Source organism: Carassius gibelio, chromosome B3, assembly GCF_023724105.1.
Source record: "Carassius gibelio isolate Cgi1373 ecotype wild population from Czech Republic chromosome B3, carGib1.2-hapl.c, whole genome shotgun sequence".
Classification (NCBI taxonomy): domain Eukaryota; kingdom Metazoa; phylum Chordata; class Actinopteri; order Cypriniformes; family Cyprinidae; genus Carassius; species Carassius gibelio.
In genome coordinates, this window is record NC_068398.1 from 17,898,251 (window position 1) to 17,924,436 (window position 26,186).

The following is a 26,186-nucleotide window of genomic DNA, read 5'->3' on the forward strand; positions in this document are numbered from 1 at the left end:
CTTAAAACAAACAAAAAAAAGAACAAATGCAATAACAATACAAATAAATCCTCATTATGCGTATTGAGGGCAAACATGTTTATCAGACTTTATTTTTGTACTCAATGTTATAGATGAAAAGTATACAACTCATAAACTAGAAATGCTACTTGATATTCTCACTAAACAGAAAACCCTAAACTATTACGAGCTATACAGCAAAATATGTAACAGTAAGGTAATGTAGCATCTTTACTAAGTAAAATAATGCTTTTCCACTTTAGTGTTCGATAATAACAGATGAAAATTAGCACATAAAGAGTTGAGTAGTGTATTTGAACAATGGTAAAATAAACTCATTCTTTTCCGAGTAAATGGCCTCATTTCTCTCATGATAGAAGCATCCGGAAGAAGTGACTTTTCTCAATGCTGACCTCTGGTGGTGTTTTGAATGACCTCACAATGGAAAATCCACAGATGAGGTTTGTGTTTCTGACCAAACTCTCTGGAAAACCTTGGTGAACGCCGAGCCAGATTTGTTTTTGTTCCTTGGTTACAATCTGCTTCATTGACAAAATCTAAAAAAAATGGGCATCCTCAAAGTGAGCGTCAGACTCAGCGCTCACATAACAGAACATGCTGCCCACCCCTTCTTCTTGGCGGTGGTGGCCCAGCGCAGCCAGCTGAGATTGCTTTCGTTATAGGGGGGGTAGCGCAGCACATTGACGCACTCCAGCAGCCAGCTCCTCATCATGCAGCCACGCTTGTGACTGAACGTCTCAAAGCCCCAGCGACCGTGGTAGTTGCCCATCCCACTTGCGCCTGGGAAAGATGAAAAAAAATCTGATTTCATCTTTACTCAAAAAAAAAAATCAGGGTTATTTTTACATGAAAGGAATGTAGCCAGCCTTACCAACTCCTCCGAAGGGTAATCCAGGCAGGGACATGTGAACGATCCCATCATTGGAACAGAAGCCTCCACTGCTGGTCCTCTCAAGAACGGTAGTCACAACCTTCACAAATATAGAGATGCATAGCTTTATCGCCTGCTTCACACTTCACTCATGTTAAGGACTTTTGTTTTGTTCCTTCCTTACCTGAGATTCATCAGAGAAGGCGTAGAGTGCCAGGGGCTTCTCTCTCTCGTTGACGAAATTGATTGCTTCATCGAGAGACTTGATGGTGAGAATAGGGAGGATGGGGCCAAAAATCTCCTCCTGCATTAAAGCATCGGACTCTATGACATCCACGATGACAGTGGGGGCTGAGACAATCCATGAAAAAGCAAGAGAAGAAGCTCAAAATGCAAGACCAGTTTAGCTCCCTACTAATTCTTTTATATAAATATATACTGTAATTTATGGAAATTCAGTAAGTCATGCAGAAACCCATGCATTATGAAAATACATACAACATACTAAGGCAGTAGCAATAAAGTTTAAGATAACAGCATTTATTTGAAGTTTAAATCTTTTGTAACATTATGTCTCATTAAAAAAATCTTACTGTCCCCAAACTTTTGAGTACCGTATTTTCCGGACTATAAGTCACACTTTTTTTCATAGTTTGGCTGGTTCTGCGACTTATAGTCAGGTGCGACTTATTTATCAAAATTAATTTGACATGAACCAAGAGAAATGAACTAAAAATGAATCAAGATAAAACATTACCGTCTCCAGCCGCGAGAGGGCGCTCTACTGCTCAGTTCTCCTGTAGTCTACACTGAGCAGCATAGAGCGCCCTCTAGCGGCTGTAGATGGTAATGTTTTCTCTTGATTCTAAATGAATGCGACTTATAGTCCAGTGCGACTTATATATGTTTTTTTCCTCATCATGACGTATTTTTGGACTGATACGACTTATATTCAGCTGCGACCTATAGTCCGAAAAATACGGTATATATGTATATACTGAATATGTAACCTTGTTTACTAACCAATGTACTTGGTCTTCTTGTCACTCTCTCCTCCTATCACAATCTTTCCCTCAGACTTTTTTAGCAGCTCAACCAGTCGGTCCCAGTGCCTGTCTGTCACGATACGGCCCAGATCTGGGCTTTGCTGGGGATCAGATCCGTAGAAACTCTCCAGAGCCTCTTTTATAAAAGGTAACAGCGCATCTCTCGTCTCAGTAGTGCATAAAACGTAGTCTGGAGCCACACAACTCTGCCCTGTATTGAAAAACTTGGCCCACACCAGCCTCTTAGCAGCAGCTTTCATGTCTAGGCGGCCATATATCAAACAGGGGCACTTTCCGCCCAGCTCCAGAGTAACTGGGGTAAGGTGCACCGCTGCGGCCAGCAGGATGCAACGAGCCACTGACTGCGAGCCTGGAGGAGAGAAGACTTGGGATGTTGAAGCAAATATAGAAGGGTGACAACTTTTTTCTTGGATCTGTCATTGATTACAATGCAAACTCTAACCTGTGTAGAAGATATGATCAAATCGATTCTCCAGCAATGTCTTGGTCTCTTCTGCTCCACCACAAACGACTGCATAACACTCCTATGAGACAAAACACATATGACACAAACAAACCCATTTACAGGAGAAGGGTTACAAACCTTAGCATGAACACAGTAGCACAGTTAGATCATATGGGTCTTTCCCAAGGGTTACCTGGGACAGGTACTTAGGAATGAGTTCAGCAAGAAGCTTTTCGGTTGCTCGACTTATTTCTGATGGCTTCAGAATAGCACAGTTGCCTGTTAAAAAGATGTGAATGAGTTAAACATATTGCAGATGTGCCTCCTCAGATTAATGAGCTAATGGATTTCCAAAGGACATTTTTTTCTTCTTCTTTTCTTTATATTTGATAATCAAGTTCTATGATGAGTGTCAAAATTAGTAGTTTCCCAAAAGTAGAAGCTCAAATATGTCCTTTACCCTTTGTAATTTGTGCAGAATCACTAGGTTTTTTTGTGTGGGTGGTAGGTGGAATATGTCACACAACCAAAGGGTTTTAGCACATAATATGTATTATGTATCCATTTAAATATCAGCCTTTGTTAAAATTAAGCATGCTAGAGAATCTGTGTTTTGCAAAATGTGTTGCTAACTAAATCGATAGCAACAGTACATTATACTATTTATTAATATTATTTGTCAATTAGCAGACGCTTTTATCCAAAGCGACTTACAAATGACGACAATGGAAGCAATAAAAAAACAAACAAAAAAAGAGCAATGATATATAAGTGCTATAACAAGTCTCAGTTAGCTTGACGCAGTACACGTAGACATTATTAATGTATGTTCTCACTTTAGTTCAGAATTCAATAGTAGTCCATATAATTGGGTGTGAAAATATTGCAGTAATTATTCCAGTGAAAACTTGAAGTAACGTTTTATTATATAAAAAAAAACTGGATTTATTCTGAGTTTTTAATTGCAAAGTCAATTCCTCTGTTTGACACCACTGGACTATCATGATGCTCAGTCTTAGGAAGACGTGCCAGAACTGTCACTGGTGCTCCCTTTAAAATAAAAACTAGGTTCATGACGCCCCTGTATTTAAGGGGTATATAACAGAAAAAGATATAGATTGTACCTGCCGCAATTGCACCAATCAAAGGTAACAGAATTAGATGAAGAGGATAATTCCATGCTCCAATAATCAGAACAACACCTAACGGCTCGCTTCGTACAAAACAGTCATCCAACTTTGTTGCCTGAAATACAAGTGAAATGGAGAGAGAAAACTAATTAAAGCATTTTAAGAGATCAATCTCAACCTGCATTGACCAGACCCTTGAAGGTTTTCTGCTGAATTATATCTTTGGAGCATTTTGTTAAAATATACATAGCTGCTGTATGTGTTAAAGGTGCAATAAAGTTGATATAATTATATATTAGTGTGGATCTCACCAGGTTTGTGCCCACATAAGTGGGCTGCATCCAGGTTTGCAGGTTGCTGATGGCGTAGCAAATGTCATTCACCACTATTTCAATCTCTGACAGCACTGTTTCAAACTTGGGCTGCAGGGCAGATGAGAATGAAGCATCACTTGTGCGTTGATCTTAAAAGTACTTGTGTGTCTGTCAACTTGTGACCTCATACCTTAGCAAGGTCTTCATGCAAGGCCTCTAAAATCTGGTTTTCGTTGTCTTCAAACAGTGACATCATGGCCTCCAGCTGAGTCAAGCGGAAGTGCACAGGAAGGGTCACACCTGAGCGGAAAGCAGCCCGCAGCCTCTCCAGCACCTGTTTCTGGCTCTCCATTGTGAGAACACCTGTGTTCGACATTGCAGAGGAAGTGTACACAACATTTAGAACATGAGAGTTTCAGATAAAACACTCTAATTAACAGATGTCTCAGAGATTTCTGTTTTTTTTTTTTCATGGAACACTATATGAGGCCCTGAAAACAAAATCCTCCAGTCATGTTTGTATTTATTGTACTTGAAGTGCAATAATTTAAATGGGTTTCCCCACAAACAAACGCAAAGCTGCCACATGATTACACAGCAATCAAAGACGACTGTGATTAGTTCATTCTGACCAGCGCTGAGAAAAGTAACACGAACCAGACAAGACAGTTGACGTCCGGAGGTTGTCTGTCTGGAAAATAAATGAACGAATGACACGACATTGGGGTACTTTAATATATTTAGAAGCTAAAAATCAGACTGGATAGTTACAATATGACTATTTAAATTGTAGGCCACTTCGCACCTCACAAATGACAAACAACTTCTAGACCACGAAGCCTCGCCCATTTAGTCTTAATCTAATCTACCCGCATTTCTGTTTTATCTCCCGTTTCCTTGGCTAAAAGTTGCCTCACATAGTAAGAGAAGTTATTTTGTTCTATTAAAATGCCATGTCCTTTTCTTCTTACGAGCATATCAATACAGGAAGAGAGATGCAGAGATTTTTGGTCTCGTATGTCACTTGACCACTGCTTGTCTCTCAGCTCTTCCTAATACTTTACACAACGCTATTGTATTTATTGTACTCTGCTTATTGCCATGCCACAAAAATGCAATATAAAATGGAAACTAGAGAACAACATTAGATTAACAAGACAACGCACTGATTTATAAAACGTGCATGATAAACCAGAAGCCCTTTACAAGACCACCCACGTGTTACAAACTTTACATAACGAGAATAATCTTATAAACGTACCTTTTTCTATTAAAAACACCACTTACTGGAACAGCCCACTGTTTTTCACTGTAACACGTGAAGAGTGAAGACGAGTTCCGGGTTTTCGCGTTTAATTCAGAAAATTCAAGTTTGTCGAGTTTGTTTGGTATAACGTTAGTCATTCTGCAGCCCGAAAAACCTGCTGTTTAGTTTATTGCGACAGAAACAAGGAAAAACTGCAAACGATATATAAATATTATATTAAACAAAGATGCGACATTTAATCTAACACAGTGTATTTATGTAATTCCGAAAAATATTTTCATATACCGAAATGTTTAAATTATATAGAATTTGCATACAATAATTCACTTATCAGGCTCCGCTTCAATTTTAGACTAATTTTGTTAAAGCAAGACTACGATATGTGTGACTCAAACACAGGGTGTTATTGAAACTATTGCACTAATTGGCTTGTGCATACAGGGTTTCTGCAGGTTTAATGAAACCTTTTTAAGACCAAGAAAGAAAATTAAAGGAATATATTGAAGGAAACAAACACAATAGGCTATTGCAAATGTCTAAAGATCATAAAGTGAGTTGTATTAGCAACACTTTAAAGTTATATAATATACTATAAATATATAACTTTAAATATATAGATATAATAAAAGTTACCTAATGAATCAGTGCAAAAGTCTTAAAGCAAGATACAATCAACAGAGTGAGATTTAATCAGTGTGAAACTGGTACAAAAATAAAGTTAATTTATGATAAAAAGCAACAACAAACAAAACAGGAACAATCAGTTGCCATTGTGTTTATAAATTTCAACTTCATTACTTGGGATGCACCCCATATTTCTTGTTTTGACCAGAAACTCAATTAATTTTGTTCAGTTTTTTAAGCTTTCATTATACACTTGCAATTCAAGTAAATGTATCTTGATTTAATGATGTCTAGATAGTTGTATTTGAAAACAAAAATACTGGAAAATGTATATATATAAAAAATGTTATGCCCTGACTTTATGAATTTAAGACTATGAATATAAGGCTTGGAATTAATTTGTGTAAAAAAAAGAAAGAAAAGACTTTAAATTATGGAAGGTGAATTAAGATTTTTAAAGACCTTTTTAATATATGCAAAGCCCTAATATATGGATGTAAAATTAGGTCAATTTTTATACTTCAAAAGGTACATTAATTTCTTGTCTGCAGGAATGTGATCTAATTATGAAAGGAAGTGATTCATGTGATATCACTACTGGTTTCTGTGAATGTTGATCCATGTGTGCTTTTAAACCATATAAATAACACAAAGGTCATTCAGATATTAATTAACTTATTTATTGTTTGTTTGTTTTGAGATGTACAAGCTAAATGGCTTAATGTTTGCCATTTAGTGCCTATAAGAGATGCCCTTATGCATTGCATTATAATAAAAAAGCATATATTCTGGGTATACATTTAAAAAGTTAAGTTTTATTCATTTGATGTTAATTATGTTTTTTTTTTTCTTTACACAATTTATGATTTTGATGTTTTTTGAGACAGATTTTAATGTATATTATTTTATGAAAATATTCAATAATTAAAATAAACCCAAAATGCAATGTTGACTGGAAAAAGAAAATAAAAAAGCTAATGCACAGGTGCATGGCACAGCTGTTAATGTTTTGACTAACAAAACTAGACGGTTTAACGCTTGAAAGGTTCACTAGTTTTAAGAATGTTTCAGTGAGCTGTAAAAAGCTTTGACCATACATTCTCTTGGGTGTAAATGGTTTCAGGACCTGCCCCAGGGAATTTTCATTTTCATCATTAGAGTGGGTTGACATTTGTTTCTTTCTTTTTGCATCAACATACAGCTGTCTCTGTGTTCGTGAAATGATATGCCTTCTCCTGCAGGTGCATTTTTACATTAAAATATTTTATGATTATGAAACGTCTACATTATTAAGCTTATTTTTAAAAAAAAGTTACTTCAATAGTTATTTATTGCGCTATAATGAATACTTTGATAAAAAGGGAAAACTATTTTTTGAACATAGACTTTGCAGTGCACGTTCCAAACTTAAATTTTTATAATTCATGAATGAAAATATTTTGTAACATGTTAATGATGTACCATTTACATGGTAATGCAATGTCTGATTTTAAAATGGGTTTCAAAGAATGAATTTTGACTTTTTAAGTTTTCACTTGATAAATCATTTCTGAGGATTTCTAAAATGTGACAGAGAAAAAAGCAACGAAGAAGTCTTTTTTTTTTTTAAACAAAGGTCAAAACTCCTGTTATAATGTAGATTTTTGAGGGTGCACTCTTGTCATAAATTAATCTATTACTTTTCCTACATAATTTTTAACAAAGAACATTGGTCAAATATATTTTTGGGAGTCTTAGACCTTTCCAATGATATATAGTTTGTCAAGATTAGATTAGATTTCATTGTAATATAGTGAAGTAAATGTAGGTATCCTGTATACAGGACGGGGTGACAGTTAAAGTTAAATGTTGTTGTTATAATCAGTTTTAAATCAGTGTCATCCACTTATAGAGTGGTCAAACATTAATGAATTTGAACAGTACTACTGTATATAAAACTATATAAAATTAGACCAGGTGAAATCATGTTGTTATAATTACTAAATGTATATTTAATAGAATGTAAATAGAATAACTTGATTTTAACTGTACATATTGCCGCTATTGATACAATTGAACAAATTAGCCTGTTTGTATATTTTGAAACATCCATTTTGTCATTTTCTATATGTATGACGTCACCACCCTTCATTTGTCGCACATATATGTGATCAGTCCTTCTCCACTGGATCTCATATGAGATATCCTCCCTGAATATGTGCAACAACCTGTTTTACCTTCTGTTTTTACTGGCCTTTACAAGTGTGTGTCACAGTGTGAAACCTTACACCATCTCAAACTGTGACCGTAAATATTCACTATACCTGATGTTCTGTTCTTATTTCTATGCTCTTTTTCAATAGGAGTGAAAGGTCAGAATTTGGAGTCCATTTCTTCTGTATCAGAGGTAAAGCCTGGAGAAACTCTGAGTCTTTTCTGTAGAGGATCAGGATTTACTTTCGGTGGCTATGACATGCACTGGGTCAGACAGCGACCTGGAAAAGCACTGGTGTGGATGGGCCGTATTTGGAGTAGCGGACAAGGACAAGACTATGCCAAAAGTTTGGAGGGATGAATTGAAATGACTAGAGACAGTTAAAAAACATGATGTATCTGAAACTGTCTGGACTGACAGAAGAGGACTCAGCTGTGTATTTCTGTGCAAGACAAGCATAGTGACACAAACCTGTGTGCAAATGATACAAAAACACACTTGCAGTGTAAAACTGCAGTTCTCATCTGTGACAGAAGGTTGCAGTAGAATCCAACAAATAAAGTTCACTACACCGTGACACAGAGTATTTTCTTTTTCAACATTTAAGCAGACATTCTATCAACATCATTATACATTTCTATGGTTATTCAAAAAAATAAAAAAAAATAAAAAATAATTCATAAACATTCTAGTTTGTATTAGGCTTGGTCAATTTAATAAATAAAAACTAAATATTTACTGTAAATGTGCATATTTCCTACTGATTATATATTAAACGTTGAAATCAGTGTAATCTTTGTTAATAAGCCCTTCAAACACTGGATTCTGGTTATCCTCTGTGTAAGTGTAAAAGATAATCTCTTTGATCTTTCATCATTTCCTCATTATGCATATTCAAAAGAGTCTATAGGCTGCAGATATTAATATCCCGCTGAACTGAATGAAGCTGTAGAGTCATAAACATTCACAAGATGAAGAATATACCCTTTTTACTAATTTTGTTCAACTTAAACTGTGAGTTATTGTGTGTGTGTGTGTGTGTGTGTGTGTGATTGTTTAATTTATTATATAAAAAATATACTTTCTCTTTACAGGCCTGCAATGTCAAAAAATGGAGTCCATTGAAAGCACAACTGTGAAGAAGCCTGGAGAAACTCTGACTCTGTCCTGTAGAGGATCTGGGTTCAGCTTTGGCTGCTGTAGCATGCACTGGATCAGACAACAAGCTGGAAAACCACTTGTGTGGATGGGTCTGGGCTACAGTTCTGGAAGTGGACATAAGGCAGAATCCTTTAAAGAGAGGCTTGAAATCACCAGAGATGATTCGAAAAGCATGATGTATCTGAAACTGTCTGGACTGACAGAAGAGGACTCAGCTGTGTATTTCTGTGCAAGACGAGCACAGTGATACTAACGTATTTGGCAATGATACAAAAACTGGTCTAGACACACTTTTACTGTAAAACTGCAGTTCTCTTCTGTGTCAGTAGGTTGCAGTCGAACACTAGAAGTTGTCCACTACACAGTGACACACAATCACAGAAACACAGCGACTCATACAGTCAAAATATTTGTTTTAAACTTCTCAAAACTTAATGAGACAGTCTATTCACAATCAAGATTCCTCAAACACTCTAATTAAAGTGTACTAGTTATGATCTTTTAAATGCCTGGAAACTATATAAGCTTATATAAACTTTATATATGTGTGTACATATAATATAATGCACACATAAGGTCCTTTTTTCAGGATGTGCTGCTGATCTGAAGTCTAGCGCTGATTCAACACAAAAGTAAATTCACTCTGTAGCATATCATCAAAGAGCTGGTGAAGTTGTGGCCTAGTGGTTAGAGAATTTGAGTCCTAACCCTAGGGTTGTGGGTTCAAGTCTTGGGCTGGCAATGCCATGACTGAGGTGCCCTTGAGCAAGGCACTGAACCCCCAACTGCAACATAAATGGCTGCCCACTGTTCATGGTGTTTGTGTGCACTTTGGATGGGTTAAAAACAGAGCACAAATTCTGAGTATGGGTCACCACACTTGGCTGATTGTCACGTCACACTTTTTTTTTTACTAAATAATAATCTTTGTGTGAAAAGGTAAAAGTCAGTATACTTGTTGTGAACAAACATTCAATGATAAGACACATATGTACAGTTGAATACAATGTTTAATAATAAGCAGCACACAATGACAAGAAAATAATACATTTTATGCAAAACTAATGAAGACAAATGTAGATTGCATCATATAGTCATTCATAAAGCCAGAGCTGCAAGTTTTGCTATTGATGTTTCATTGTAATGACTGGATGTGAAAATTAAAATGACATAACATATATGGTTATAATCACCAGATCCATTCTTAACAATTACAGTAACAACAGCAACAACAATTATGGTGATGATGGTTGTAATGATGGCACAAATATTGGCAGCAAGAGCACAGCGACTGAATTTCTTTGCTCCTTTGACATCTCTCCTATACTTCATATTCATTGCCTGTGAATGTAAAAACACACAAAAAATATTTTTAGCTGTGGTTTGGGGGTAGCTATGGCCTAATGGTCAGAGAGTTGGAATTGTTACCTGAAGGTCACAGGTTCAAGTCTCAGTTTTGGCAGGAGTTGTGGGGGGAGTGAATGAACAGCGCTCTCTTCCACCCTCAATACTCATGTCTGAAGTGCCAGGTTTCTGAAGAGTCAGGTTTGACCCGAGCCATTGCTTACAATGTGTCATTAATTGTAACAAATTTCATTACCTTTAAGGAGTATTTCAATGCAGCTGTACCCAGAAACAGGCAGTTGCAGATGGTGAACACAGTATTTCACTTTTACTTGGACTTTGCGAGGACCTTGGAGGTTTTGCAGCATTTGCCGGTTGTACTGGATTTGACAGTTTTGCTGCATAAGCATATTATAGTAGTAATAGCAGAAAATTAAAGGCAGAAGTCAAATTTGCTCTCAAACAACATGTAGGCTTTGTCTGTGCAGTGCAATTTTCTTCATTAAATATGCTGCAGTTGTTTGCAGGGGTAAATATAAATTTATGAATCAAAAGATCAAATCAGAGTATATTATTTTCCTTGTGAAGAGAGAAGATTTCCATGATGAAAATCTTTCATGACTCATCCTTACTTATAGATGTGCACATGTACAGGCTAATTATGCTGCATGCACACTTAAGAGGAAACATTAAACATCATGACTGTGTGGATTCTGTGGCTGCTGTTTTCTGCAACACCAAGTATGTTATCAGGAAAAAAAAGTTTGTTCTTTGGTGAACAAAAAAATGTCTCTTCTATGGTAATACTGTGAAAAACCCATTTTAAACACAAAAATGCAACATTTATTTTTTAAGATTGAGCTATTTAAAATGTTCTTAGCCTACTGAGTTGATTAATTATGGTTTTGAGGCAAAACAAAAACTAATTCATGTGAATATGTTTATTTAGTTTTTTTGTTTCATATTTAACCAGGGGGCATGAACCATTTGATCTGATTACTAGAGGGAGGGTCGAACTGCTTCTTCAAATTCTGTCCCAAAAACTACAAAATCTCTGCAGTTTTAATATTTCTTAGTCTAGGTTTTTTGGAACATAAATTTTTAATATTACATTTTCTTGCAGATTTAAATGGCACTTGTTAATAATCACTGATCTGAACGCCCTTTTGAATTTTTTTTCCAACAGGTATTAAAGAACATAACTCTGTATGATTATGCAAATCTCCTGTTGCATATTTAAACATCAGCCATGAGTCAGTTTACACATTCATCTGATCACTAGAGGGAGTGAAGAATCACTTCAGTTCAGTCAAACTGTGCTGAGAAACAAACCATGATCTCTTCATCTTTAGTGCTGCTTCTGGCAGTCATATCCTGTAAGTTTAGTCTATTTTCTGTGTGATACATCATTTTGTTGATCAAAAGATCATGATCTCTTATTAACAGGTATTATTTGATTTGATACAGGTATTGATTCATATGAACTCACTCAGCCTGAGTCTCTGACTGTCCGTCCTGATGCCACTCTCACTATCAACTGTAAAGTCTCATATTCAGTTACTGACTATGCTACAGGCTGGATTCGTCAGCCTGCAGGAAAAGCTCTGGAGTGGATTGGAATGATTGGGTATAGTGGAGGCTTATACTATAAGGACACCCTGAAAAGCAAGTTCAGTTTCACCAGAGACACTTCCAGTAACACAATAACACTGCAAGGAAAGAATCTGCGAGCTGAAGACACAGCTGTGTATTATTGTGCCAGAGAAACACAGTGACAGACTCCAACAGACTCCCTGTACAAAAACACCATCATCATATCACAAATCAAGTGTTTCTGATAATTTTCCAAAGTCTAATCACAAAAATAATTTGCACCAAAATAAAGAAACCAATAAAACTCAGCAATCGTCAATTTTTGCAGTACTTCACCAACACAACAACTTCACCCTGGCTATTTGCTACAGTATTTGCTAGTTCTTTACAATATGTGGAAGATACGATTAATCTTGTTATTTAACAGTAGCCATAAACACAATAATAATTGGACTTAATGAATGTATAAACATTAAATAGTGTATGAAAATTACTGAAGAGGTCAAATAACAGTAATTCACAGATTTGAAAAAAGTCCCAGAACTACTGAAATTGTAAAAAAAAAAAAAAAAAAAAAAAAAAAATATATATATATATATATATATATATATATATATATATATAACTTGAGAACATTCTTATTCAAGTACGTTTGAAGAGATTAAAGGGTGAAGTTCACCCAAATAGCAAAATTCACCCTCATGTCGTTCCAAACCATTGAGCCCTCATCCTTTTATCTTCGGAACACAGTTTAAGATACAGCTGACTGTGACCCCAGCAGTCTATGACATAAACAGATAATTTTTGATTGCACATTGCTAGCTAGCAATATGTCGCAGAGCTCCTTTCTTAATTTTTTTTGCAAAAAACCTCGGCTTGATGGACAGCTGGACACAAGGCCTAACGTTACACCTGATGAGGATGTTTCTCCCTCCCTGGGCCCAACATGATGATATGCTGGCCAATATTTACCTATATTTAACTAGAATATTTGCTATTTAAATGTCATGATTGCTCATACATATGTCATGAAGTTAATATATGAGAAAAAACAAATATCAAGTTGATTGAAATGTGTTATAATTGTTAACAATAATGGTGAAGATGGTTGTGATGATGGCACAAATATTGGCAGCAAGAGCACAGCGGCTGAATTTCTTTGCTCCTTTGACATCTCTCCTGTACTTCCTATGCATTGCCTGTGAATGTAAAAACACAAAAGAATATTTTACATGACATCTAATTGCCATTTGATCATAATATATAGCAAATATATAGCCACAGCAGTGGTCTACAATAAAACCTATGATGTGTTTTTTTTAAACAAAAATCAAATAATGTTTGATGATTTTGAATGGTATATTTTCATAGTAATTACATGTCTGCTATCTGTACTTATAAACATACAGTCATCTTTAAAAATAATATATTGTTGTATATAATATATTGTATATAATATATATTAATATATCAAAATAATATATTGTTAAAATGTAAAAACAAAAACAAAAAAACAATTCAATTCAGGTGAGTGTCAATTCAATGTTGTTTTATTATATGGACAGAAACTTTTGAAAAATACATCCATATGTATACATACAGGTTTATGAGGATGTGAGGGTGAGTAAATAATGAGATAATTTTGATGTTTACAGTTCACTGTTCCTTTAAAAGCTCATACAGACATCTGTTATACAACACCTCTTTAAAGTATGACTCTTTAACTTATAATATTATTATTGCCATTAATATCACCTTTTCTGAGTTATGTTCACTGGGTATGACAGGCTGCTGTATAAAACTGTGTTGGTTTTATGACAGAAGTGACACATTTAAAATGTTCTTTGTCTCTTCCCGAAACACAGACACTCAGCCAGACCTGACACTAAGTTTGTAATATTTATTTTTAAAAGCCCCAAAGTCTATAAACTGTAGATACACATAATATTTATTTACTAAACTGAAATATAGTATTGTCAGCCCTTCGTTAGACCCTTACTGACATTAAATCAGAATTATGGATAAGTATGTCATGCTCATATAATGTGGTAAAACATTGTGTGCTTGTTTTTTTACTTGTCCTATAAAGACAAAAAGGGCAAATTTTGTAAACCCCAGGCATAACCTTACATCTGCGGTGTACATATAGTTTCTAGATAAACATATTATAGTGGTAATAACTGGAAATTAAAGGCAGAACTAATATTAGCTCTCAAACAACATGCTGTCTTTGTTTGTGCAGTGCAATTTTCTTTATAAAATATGCTGCAGTTGTCTGAAGGGATGAATATGAATGCATGGAGCAAAATATCAAATCAGAGTGCATGCTTTTGTTTGTGAAGAGAGTGGATTTCCATTATGCAAATCTTTCATGACTCATCCTTATTTATAGATGTGCACATACACAGGCTAATTATGCTGCATATTTAGTGCACAGTTAAGAGCAAACATTAAACATCATGACTGTGTGGATTCTGTTGCTGCTCTTTTCTGCAACACCAAGTATGTTATCAGGAAACACTACAATGCTGCTATTAGTTTTCATATTTAACATTGTTTTGAACTCGAATGCTTCTTTCTCCAGGTGTCTACGGTATTGAACTCACTCAGCCAGACTCTAAAGAACTAAAGCCTGGCCAACATTTGAGTCTCTCCTGTAAAGTCTCAGGCTATTCACTGTCTAGCTGTAGCTACTGCACACACTGGATACGACAAGCTTCTGGAGGACTGGAGTGGATTGGAAGAGTTTGCTGCAGTGGAGGCACAGACTATAGTGAAAAACTAAAGAACAAGTTCAGTATATCCAGAGACACGTCCAGCAGCACTGTGACAATAACAGGCCAAAACATGCAGACTGAAGACACAGCCATGTATTACTGCACACGAGAGTCACAGTGACACAAAACAACAAGAGGCATGCACAAAAACATCCAGAGATAGAAAGACAGCTATAGTGAGTTACATGCATAAGAAAGAAAAGTATTGTAATGAAAAGAAGGGAATAATTGGACTTTAGGTGTGATTAATGTACACGGCCCCTTAATCTAAATGAATGGTTGTTGCTTAATTCAATTAAAGTGTACAGCTGATGTGGGAGGAGATGATGATTATTTAAGGATGTTTTGAGTACTGTTTGAGAGAGATTCGGGGAGCTCTCACTTGTGGGGAAATGCTAGACGGCCGCTCGGGATATATCTCCGGCGGTGAAGATAGGCGGTCAGTGATGGGGTAAATTTGTTAGACAGTTAGGGATATGACTTTGGGCTAGGAGAGCTCGCGTTCGATGTAACCGGTAACTGTTTAAATAATACAGACACTGGAGAAGCTGATTAGATCTGTTGAGGGACACAATTGATAAAGATTTCCCGTGTATCCTCCTCGCCTGAGGTGAGCTCGTCTGCTCTGCATATGGACCCATAAACTGATAATTGAACATTTCCTGTGTATCCTCCTCGCCTGACGTGAGCTTGTCCGTTCTGCATGTGGACCAATTTTGGCCTGTAAAAGGGGGGGGGGGGGGGGGGTAATGTGTTTTATGAGATGGTGTTATGTTTTAACAAGTAATAAAGTATTGTGTGTTAACTGCCATCTGAGCTGCAGTGGGCCATGTGTAGAAACATGATTATAAGTATATAACATTGGAAATAACAAATTTCAAGCATTTCATTTAATGTGCTTTAATGTGGTGCCACATCACTGCATAGCATAAACAGTAGCACAGAGCATGTGTCATCCAATCCTGTTTTAGTCTTAGTTATACCATGAAATGAGATGTTATGCTGAAAGCAGCTGAAGTTATATTTACATTTATCAGTGTCCACAGCTCAAAAAAGAACTTCAGGAAGAGCATATCACATATCACTGAATATTGTGAAAGTATTGTTAAATATAAACTATATTATACATACACCACACATTTTTTTTTTACTGAACCTATTAATAACAATATTTAAAAAAAATGTATAGGATATTTTCTCTAAAAACAAACAAACAAAAACAAAACATAAAAAAAATAGATAATGTTCTTTACACTAAGACAAAAATGGTTAATTTAACAAATGTTCAATTAAATGTATTTTGGGGAACAAAAAATGGTTCTTCAATGGCATTACTATGAAAACTCAGTTTAAAACCCAGTTTTGCAACCTTTATTTTTTAATGGTGAGCCATTTAAAATGTTCCTAGCTTACTGAATTTTGTTTATCAATTATTGTTTTGACATAAACAAAAGGCCAAACAAAAATTAATGTATGTGATTATATAGTTTTTTGTTTCATATTTAACCAGGGGGCATGAACCATTTGATCTGATTACTAGAGGGAGGGTCGAACTGCTTCTTAAAATTCTGTCCTAAAAACTAAAACATCTCTGCAGTTTTAATCTTTCTTGGTCTAGGTTTTTTGGAACATAAATTTGTAATATTACATTTTCTTGCAGATTTAAATGGCACCTGTTAATAATCACCGATCTGAACGCCCTTTTAAATTCTTTTTCCAACAGGTATTAAAGAACATAACTCTGTATGATTATGCAAATCTCCTGTTGCATATTTAAACATCAGCCATGAGTCAGTTTACACATTCATCTGATCACTAGAGGGAGTGAAGTATCACTTCAGTTCAGTCAAACTGTGCTGAGAAACAAACCATGATCTCTTCATCTTTAGTGCTGCTTCTGGCAGTCATATCCTGTAAGTTTAGTCTGTTTTCTGTGTGACATATCATTTTGCTGATCAAAAGATCATGATCTCTTATTAACATGTATTATTTTATTTGATACAGGTATTGATTCATATGAACTCACTCAGCCTGAGTCTCTGTCTGTCCGTCCTGATGCCACTCTCACTATCAACTGTAAAGTCTCATATTCAGTTACTGACTATGCTACAGGCTGGATTCGTCAACCTGCAGGAAAAGCTCTGGAGTGGATTGGAGTCATCTGGTATAATGGAGACTTGTACTACAAGGATTCTCTGCAAAGCAAGTTCAGTATCAGCAGAGACACTTCCAGTAACACAGTAACGAGCTGAAGACACAGCTGTGTATTATTGTGCCAGACGTACACAGTGACAGACGCTAATAGACTCCCTGTACAAAAACACCATCATCATATCAACAGAGGTGTTAATTATAGGACCTAAAAACTCTGCTTGTAATAAGAACACTGTCTAAGACTTGATGGTTGCTCTGTCAATTCTTTGTCATCAGTTAGGAACCTAGGTGTGCTATTTGATCGCAATCTTTCCTTAGAAAGCCACGTTTCTAGCATTTGTAAAACTGCATTTTTGCATCTCAAAAATATATCTAAATTACGGCCTATGCTCTCAATGTCAAATGCAGAAATGTTAATCCATGCATTTATGACTTCAAGGTTAGACTATTGTAATGCTTTATTGGGTGGTTGTTCTGCACGCTTAGTAAACAAACTACAGCTAGTCCAAAATGCAGCAGCAAGAGTTCTTACTAGAACCAGGAAGTATGACCATATTAGCCCGGTCCTGTCCACACTGCACTGGCTCCCTATCAAACATCGTATAGATTTAAAAATGTTGCTTATTACTTATAAAGCTCTGAATGGTTTAGCACCTCAGTATTTGAATGAGCTCCTTTTACATTATACTCCTCTACGTCCGCTACGTTCTCAAACTCAGGCAATTTGATAATACCTAGAATATCAAAATCAACTGCAGGCGGCAGATCCTTTTCCTATTTGGCGCCTAAACTCTGGAATAACCTACCTAACATTGTTCGGGAGGCAGACACACTCTTGCAGTTTGAATCTAGATTAAAGACCCATCTCTTTAACCTGGCTTACACATAACATATTAATATGCTTTTAATATCCAAATCCGTTAAAGGATTTTTAGGCTGCATTAACTAGGTAAACCGGAACCGGAAACACTTCCCATAACACCCTATGTACCTTCTACATCATTAGAAGAATGGCATCTACGCTAATATTTGTCTGTTTCTCTCTTGTTCCGAGGTCACCGTGGCCACCAGATCCAGTCTGTATCCATACCAGAGGGTCACTGCAGTCGCCCGGATCCAGTACGTATCCAGACCAGATGGTGGATCAGCACCTAGAAAGGACCTCTACTGCCCTGAAAGACAGCGGAGACCAGGACAACTAGAGCCCCAGATACAGATCCCCTGGAAAGACCTTGTCTCAGAGGAGCACCAGGACAAGACCACAGGAAACAGATGATTCTTCTGCACAATCTGACTTTGCTGCAGCCTGGAATTGAACTACTGGTTTCGTCTGGTCAGAGGAGAACTGGCCCCCCAACTGAGCCTGGTTTTTTTCTCCATTCTGTCACCGATGGAGTTTCGGTTCCTTGCCGCTGTCGCCTCTGGCTTGCTTAGTTGGGGTCACTTCATCTACAGCGATATCATTGACTTGATTGCAAATAAATGCACAGACACTATTTAAACTGAACAGATATGACATAACTGAATTCAATGATGAACTGCCTTTAACTATCATTTTGCATTATTGAGACACTGTTTTCCAAATGAATGTTGTTCAGTGCTTTGACGCAATGTATTTTGTTTAAAGCACTATATAAATAAAGGTGATTGATCATATCACAAATTAAGTCTTTCTGATCACAAAGTGTAATCACTAAAAATAATTTGCACCGAAATATGAAACCAATGAAACTCAACAATCATAAATCTTTGCAGTATTTCACCAACACAACTTCACCTTTGCTATTTGCTAGTTCTTTACAATATCTGGAAGATAAGATTTACAGGTCATCTTGTTATTTAACAGTAGCCAAAAAAACAATATTACCAATTTTTTTCCCCACAGATATAATATAAAAAAGAAGAAAAGATTATTTAAATGGAAATTAAATGAAATTTAATGAAAGAAGGAGATTCAATACTTTTCTCACAAACAATGGCATATTTTATACATTTTAAAGCTCCACCCAAATGTAAATGACATTACAGACAGTATTTCTACCAGCAGTGTTCAATGAGATTGTAGAAGTTGACCTTCCTGCATCATTTGAAATGGCAGACATTTCATTCTTATTTTTTCTCCTGATATGTTTTACTAGTATGTATAGACAGTCTGTTTGTCTGTGTAACAATATTTAATTCTGGCTTCAGATTTCATTAATAGATTAATAGATGTACTGTATATATGATAATGCTGACAGGCCATTATATATTTTTGTTTTAGGTGTTAACGGCCAGAGCTTGGAGTCCATCCCATCAAGTCCTGTCACCAAAAAGCCTGGAGAAACTCTGAATCTCTCGTGTAAAGGATCTGGATTTGATTTTGGACAGTACGCCATGCACTGGATCATACAGTCAGCAGGACAAACATTCATCTGGATGGGGGTTATCTGGTATGACGCCAGTAAAACAGTGTATGCTAAAAGTGTAGAGGGACGAATAGAAATCACTAGAGACAATTCAATTATTAGATTAAATATAATAAAATAATAACAACAGTAACAGCAGATGGCGCTGCAGCACAAGACAACTCTGAGTCAAAGAAACAGACCAAAGACATCTTATCCTAGAGGATGATATGCTGGCCAATATTTACCTATATTTACCTAGAATATAAGCTATTTAAATGACATGATTGCTGATACATATGTATGACCTTAATTGAATATATAAGAAAAAACAAATATCTAGTTGATTTAAATGTGTTATATTGTTATTGTCACAGAGGTCAATGCTGTCTTCTGAAAGAAAAAAATTTAGATACTCATTTACTGGGTTGCATATGCAGTATTGTATGCAAATATATCTCTCCTCCTCTTTATTTGAGTTTTAAGATGAAGAGGAGCAGCTTGTTCTCACTCGTCTCAAACCATGATCTCTTCATCTCTCTGGTTGTTGCTGCTGCTGGCAGCTGTTTCTCGTAAGTCTTTACAGCTTCTTTAGAGATACTTCATATTAAAACACTCAAGGTTATACATAATATTGACCATATTTTCCCTCTCAGGTGTCCACTGTGTTGAACTGACCCAGACTGATTCTATGGTCTTAAGTCCTGGTCAGGTTTTGACACTGTCCTGTAAACTCTCTGGATATACAGTGTCTGACAGCAGCTACTGCACTAACTTCATTCGGCAGCCTGCAGGAAAAGCTCTGGAATGGGTTGGAGAGATATGTGGTAGCGGTAACACATATTACAGTGATAAACTGAAAAGTAGATTTCAAGTCTCCAGAGATTCTTCCAGCAACACAGTGACTCTTCAAGGACAGAATATGCAGACTGAGGACACATCTGTGTATTACTGCGCCAGACTCACAGTGACACAGAGCAGCTACTGTCTTGTTCAAAAACCACTCTAACACTCGGCACACAAATAAACAGCTTTATGCTATCCTCACTAATACTAATTACTGATTCAGTTCAGATGCAGATTAAATACTCATAAATGCTCATTAAATATTCAGAAAAATGACCCAGATATTAGTGTACTTTCTTTATAAAAATTGTACAATATTGTTAAGTAATAAAGTTATAAAATATAATTATTTTTCATTATTTCAGATAGTGAAGTCTATTTTTATGGTTTAAAAATCTTTCACACAGTCTAGATATTATCAAATGAAAAAATTTAAATGAATCTCTTTTATAATAATGCTAGCTAGTTATAAATGTTGGTATTGTCATAGTAAAGAGTAGTTTTGTAGTTTAATAGTTAGAATGTTATAAGTTGATTTGATGAAGGAGCAAATCATTTAAATCAAATCTGATTAAAGTTTAAGTTGTACCACAAAATCTACTGGAACCTGCAACCTGGAAAAGCAGTGGTGTGGATGGGCTGTATTTGGAGTAGCGGACAAGGACAAGACTATGCCAAAAGTTTTAAGGGATGAATAGAAATTAGAGACAGTTACAAAAAAACATGGTGTATCTCAAACTGTCTGACTGACAGAAGAGGACTCAGCTGTGTATGTCTGTGCAAGACAAGCACAGTGTTGTACAAATAAAATTGTGGTGTAAAACTGCAGTTCACGACATAAAGTTAATATCACAAATATTATAGTTTATATTAGGCTTGGAGTGAATAAAACTAAATAAAGACTGTAGCTTTAAATATTTTATACTAATCAAACATCGAAAGATCAGATCAATGTAATAGATATTAATAAGCGCTGGATTCTGGTTATCCTCCGTGTAAGTGTAAAAGATAATTTCAGTGATCTTACATCATTTCCTCATTATGCATATTCAAAAGAATCTATGACAGGCTGCAAGTATTAATATCCCGCTGAACTGAATGAAGCTGTAGAGTCATAAACATTCATAAGATAAAGAATATACCCGCATTACTAATATTTTTCAACTTAAACTCTGAGTTAATAAAGTGTGTGAGACAGAGAGACAGAAAAGAGCCTTGAAATCACCAGAGATGAAAATGAAACTTTCTGACTGACAGAAGAGGACTCACAGTGATACTAATGTTTGTGGCAAAATGATTCAAAAACTGGTCTAGACACACTTTTACTGTAAAACTGCAGTTCTCTTCTGTGTCAGTAGGTTGCAGTCGAACACTAGACGTTGTCCACTACACAGTGACACACAATCACAGAAACACAGCAACTCAGTCAAAATATTTGTTTTAAACTTTTCAAAACTTAAAAAGACAATCAAGATTCATATTAATTTCAAACACTCTAATTCACTCTAATGAATATAATAAGTGTTATGAATCTTTAAATGCATGACAACTATATAAGCTTTGTTTATGTGTGTACATGCAATATAATGCACACATAAGGTCCTTTTTTCAGTCAAGTCTAGCACTGGTTCAACACAAAAGTGAATTCATTCTGTAGCATAGCATCAAAGAGCTTTAACTATTTAATACTCTGTATGTGAAAAGGTAAATGTCAGTATACTTCTCGTGAACAAACATTCAATGATAAGACACATATGTACAGATGAATGCAATGTTTAATAATAAGCAGCACACAAAACAAGAAAATAATACATTTTATGCAAAACTAAAGAAGATTGCATCATATAGCTGTTCATGTAGCCAGAGCTGCAAGTTTTGCTATTGATGTTTCAGTGTAATGACTGTTTCTTGGGTTATAACACTGTCAACCCTTCAGTAGACCCCTATACTGACATTAAATCTGAATTATGGGTGAGTATGTCATGCTCCTATAATGTGGTAAAACATTGTGTGCTTATTTTTATACTTTTCCTATATAATGACAAATAAGGCAAAGTATGTAAACCTCATACATAACCTCACATCTGTTGTGTGTGTATACTTTCTAAGCATATTATAGTGGTAATAGCAGGAAATGAAAGGCAGAACTCAAATTAACGCTCAAACAACAGGCTACATGTTGTTTGAGCGCTAATTTGAGTTCTGCCTTTAATTTCCTGCTATTACTTAGTATTGTCTGTGCAGTGCAGTTTTGTTTTTGAAATATGCTGCAGTTGTCTGCAGGGATAAATATGAATGCATGAAGCAAAATATCAAATCAGAGTACATGCTTTTGTTTGTGAAGAGAGAGGATTTCCATGATACAAATCTCTCGTGCACATGCACAGTATAAGCTGTAGCTGCCTCAGAATAAACAGGGGATCATATTTTAGTCTTTACTAATTATTGTATGATATCAGATGTTATGCTGAAATGTGAATTGCAGCTTACTGAAATGTATAATCTCTGATGTAATTCACCAAACATTTTTTCAGCACTATATGCCCTGAAGATACATTTACATTTATCAGTGTCCACAGCTCAAAAAAGAACCTCAGGGAAGAGCTTATCACATATCACTGAATATTGTGAATGTATTGTTAGAGATCAACTATATTATACATACACCACCCATTTATCCTTTTTCCATTTTTACCTGAACTTATTAATAATAATATTTTTACAATCTTTTGAGGCTATTTTGTAAAAAAAAAGAAGAATTTAATTTAATAATAATTTAATAATAATTAGCCGTCACAACATCAGGTTCTTTATTGTCATCAGTTTCACGAAGAACCTTTAACATCCACGGAAACTTTACATTCCACAAAAGGCTCCTTATTAGTAAAAAAAAATCTTTAGATAAAACAATCTTCATACTAAGCCAAAAAATGGTTCTTAAAAGAAATGTTCACTGAAAGGTTCTTTGGGGAACCAAAAATGGTACTTCTATGGAATTACTGTGAAAACCCCCTTTGCAACCTTTATTATTATATATATATTTTTTTAAAGGAGCAATTACACTGCTATGCTTGTACACTGGTGATGGTTTGTCATATCGTTCTTTAATAGTTTGATCCTTCAGTCATAATTGCACTTTGTGACCCCCCCCCCCCCCCCAATGCAAATTAAAACAACTCTGGACATCTGTTTAGTATTTATGTGCTGCTGACTGGATCTGAAGTGTTACATCACCACTGTCAAGATGAAGAATACACTCTGCTTACTGCTGCTCTCATTCAGCCTACAACGTGAGTTTTCACATGTCTATTATCAGATCTACGGGAATACAGATTCCAACTTAAATCAGTCTTTTCAATCTTCTTTTTAGGCATAAAATGTCAAAGTATGGAGTCCATTGAAAGCACAACTGTGAAGAAGCCTGGAGAAACTCTGACTCTGTCCTGTAGAGGATCTGGGTTCAGCTTTAGCAGCTGGAACATGCACTGGATCAGACAACAAGTTGGAAAACCCCTTGTGTGGATGGGCGGCAGTGGCTATGGCTACTCTGAATCCTTCAAAGGTCGAACTGAAATCACCAGAGATAATTCAAAGAGTATGGTGTATCTGAAACTATCAGGCCTGACAGCAGAAGACTCAGCCGTGTATTATTGTGCAAGAGACTCACTGTGACACAAAGGTCTTGTACAGCTGAACAAAAACCACACTGACTGTTTTCTCTGATGTCACTAGAGTTCAACAGATGGCAGCAGAGAATAAAAAATCTATAAAACACAGCCTGATGAAAATATGCTGTTAAATATGCAGTGAAGTTCACTATAAAAGCTTAAACATGACAGCACAAAGGCTCTGACTCCTTTAACACAATGTGTGTGTTTTTCTATGTGTAGATTTGTGTTAGTGGTTAATTATTTTACAGTGACATTTGTTTTCAGGGCACAACTTGCAATAGAGGCCTTTAAACCTTCTAGTGCAGTTCCAAAAGAAACGTTTACTGAACTACTGCTATTGTTGCTGTCATAAGTTTTATCAGTTATTTCAAGCCTTTAAAAAGAATTGTTGGGGAAGAACATTATGTCAAATTGATTCATGTCAAGTAGATAAAACAATTTAAATACTAAACAAAACATGTCTTAGAGTCTCTAATGAGAGCAATAAATCATATGAAGCCTACCATTAATATTTTTGTTGCATGTAAATTTTAGCTCTGTGCGAATATGTAAATCTCCTGTTGCATATTTAAACAGCAGGCATGAGTCAGTTTACACATTCATCTGATCACTAGAGGGAGTGAAGAATCACTTCAGTTCAGTCAAACTGTGCTGAGAAAAAAACCATGATCTCTTCATCTTTAGTGATGCTTCTGGCAGTCATATCCTGTAAGTTTAATCTATTTTCTGTGTGATACATCATTTTGTTGATCAAAAGATTGTTAACAGTTTCTAAATGTCATGATCTCTTATTAACAGGTATTATTTGATTTGATACAGGTATTGATTCATATGAACTCACTCAGCCTGAGTCTCTGACTGTCCGTCCTGATGCCACTCTCACTATCAACTGTAAAGTCTCATATTCAGTTACAAGTGAGCGTACAGGCTGGATTCGTCAACCTGCAGGAAAAGCTCTGGAGTGGATTGGAATCATCTGGACTGATGGAAGCTTATACTACAAGGATTCTCTGAAAAGCAAGTTCAGTATCAGCAGAGACACTTCCAGTAACACAATAACACTGCAAGGAAACAATATGCGAGCTGAAGACACAGCTGTGTATTATTGTGCCAGACGTACACAGTGACAGACTCTAACAGACTCCCTGTACAAAAACGTCTCAGGTTACAAATGTAACCTTGGTTCCCTGAGAACAGGGAACGAGACAATACGTCAATGACGCTATGGGGAACGCCTCAGGTGTGACAGGTGTCTGAAATCAAATATCAACTCACAGCAATCATGCTGACCGGCGACAGCCGTGAATCATCAGCTTGAATGATGAGCGTGCGACCTGGATATAAAAAGGGCGCCTTGAAACCATGACAATATCCTTTCGTCTGAAGGGACTGTTTGGCGGGCAGACCCTGAGGCATGGCTGGGAGACGTATTGTCTCGTTCCCTGTTCTCAGGGAACCAAGGTTACATTTGTAACCTGAGACGTTCCCTTTCGAAGGGAACTTCGACAATACGTCAACGACGCTATGGGGAACGAAATACCCACGCCGCCATGCTAAAGGGAGTGCATGCCCAATGGCAGTGACAACTGTCAGAACCAGCAATTCAATGAACGCTAGAACCACTCACCCTCAGGTCACACAGGGCTGTCAGTGACAGCACTCCCTACGGTCATAGCCCAAGCTATATGATACCACAGAAAACCTCCATAAACATAGTTTAGTGAAAGGTCTACCTGGGCCTGCTCAAGGGCCTAGGACCACAACTTCAACTTCTTAGAAGGGGTCCCTTCCAGGGAATGTGGCTAGGGAACCCGAGGGAACCCCAGCCAGTCACTATTCAGGGGAATGTACCACCTGAAATGCCACCAGGCAGGCCTGACCTGGTGTCACTACATAAGACACTACAGACTGGCCACTTCCTGTCTGTCCGAAGACAGAGCCTCTGGACACTTGCCTTTAGGAAGGCATCCAGCCCGAGGAACTGCGGAGCAGGCAGTGAATCACTCGGCCCGGATCTCAGAGACGGGATATCCTGGAGAGTATGACTCAGCATAGTGCTTTACAACCCTTGCCAGCGAGGGGAGTTTCTCTATTCGATCCATGGATCTACCCAGTGTTTGTGTTTCAAAAAACACTGAGGAGGCCTGTGAGGGCCTAAGGACTGATCTAACTGGGAGGCCTCATGAGAGGCCTACGACCGACTGACCAGACTCAGGAGACCACATACTCACATTGACCCTCAGTGAGGGGAGCATAAGCTCTACCTGGTAGGCAACCAGGCTGTAGCAGGATAAAAAGGTTCCAGGAGGGAACCCGTAGC

At 36.5% G+C, this 26,186-nt stretch overlaps 2 protein-coding genes, 1 pseudogene and 3 gene segments (V, D, J or C); 5 read left to right on the forward strand and 1 right to left on the reverse strand.

Moving 5' to 3' along the window:
- Positions 1–63: 63 nt before the first annotated feature.
- Positions 64–5,314, reverse strand: aldh3b1 (aldehyde dehydrogenase 3 family, member B1). Of its 4 annotated transcripts, none has more exons than XM_052551853.1 (10): positions 5,136–5,314; positions 4,039–4,211; positions 3,846–3,956; positions 3,529–3,649; positions 2,598–2,683; positions 2,402–2,483; positions 1,916–2,308; positions 1,077–1,243; positions 893–992; positions 64–801 (listed from the first exon to the last, which is right to left on the reverse strand). In XM_052551853.1, exons 2-10 carry the CDS (start codon positions 4,198–4,200, stop codon positions 602–604), a joined length of 1,422 nt encoding a protein of 473 aa, XP_052407813.1. In that variant the 5' UTR covers positions 4,201–4,211; positions 5,136–5,314; the 3' UTR covers positions 64–601. The 4 variants fall into 4 exon arrangements, with proteins under 4 accessions (XP_052407813.1, XP_052407811.1, XP_052407812.1 ...); XM_052551851.1 differs by having other exon boundaries at positions 5,110–5,313; XM_052551852.1 differs by lacking the exon at positions 5,136–5,314 and adding an exon at positions 4,820–4,898.
- Positions 5,315–8,884: 3,570 nt separating this feature from the next.
- Positions 8,885–9,624, forward strand: LOC127952972 (Ig heavy chain V region 914). Its single transcript, XM_052551885.1, has 2 exons — positions 8,885–8,947; positions 9,028–9,624. Exons 1-2 carry the CDS (start codon positions 8,905–8,907, stop codon positions 9,339–9,341), a joined length of 357 nt encoding a protein of 118 aa, XP_052407845.1. The 5' UTR covers positions 8,885–8,904; the 3' UTR covers positions 9,342–9,624.
- A 2,037-nt stretch (positions 9,625–11,661) lies between these two features.
- On the forward strand, positions 11,662–12,228 carry LOC127952976 (Ig heavy chain V region 914-like). The segment is given in 2 exon segments: positions 11,662–11,814; positions 11,906–12,228. Coding segments are annotated over 2 exon segments (351 nt in total).
- Positions 12,229–16,597: 4,369 nt separating this feature from the next.
- On the forward strand, positions 16,598–17,100 carry LOC127952136 (immunoglobulin heavy variable 3-33-like; annotated as a pseudogene).
- A 2,725-nt stretch (positions 17,101–19,825) lies between these two features.
- On the forward strand, positions 19,826–20,373 carry LOC127952954 (Ig heavy chain V region 5A-like). The segment is given in 2 exon segments: positions 19,826–19,921; positions 20,006–20,373. Coding segments are annotated over 2 exon segments (402 nt in total).
- Positions 20,374–24,425: 4,052 nt separating this feature from the next.
- Positions 24,426–25,020, forward strand: LOC127952981 (Ig heavy chain V region 5A-like). The segment is given in 2 exon segments: positions 24,426–24,574; positions 24,686–25,020. Coding segments are annotated over 2 exon segments (351 nt in total).
- The last annotated feature ends 1,166 nt before the right edge of the window (positions 25,021–26,186 follow it).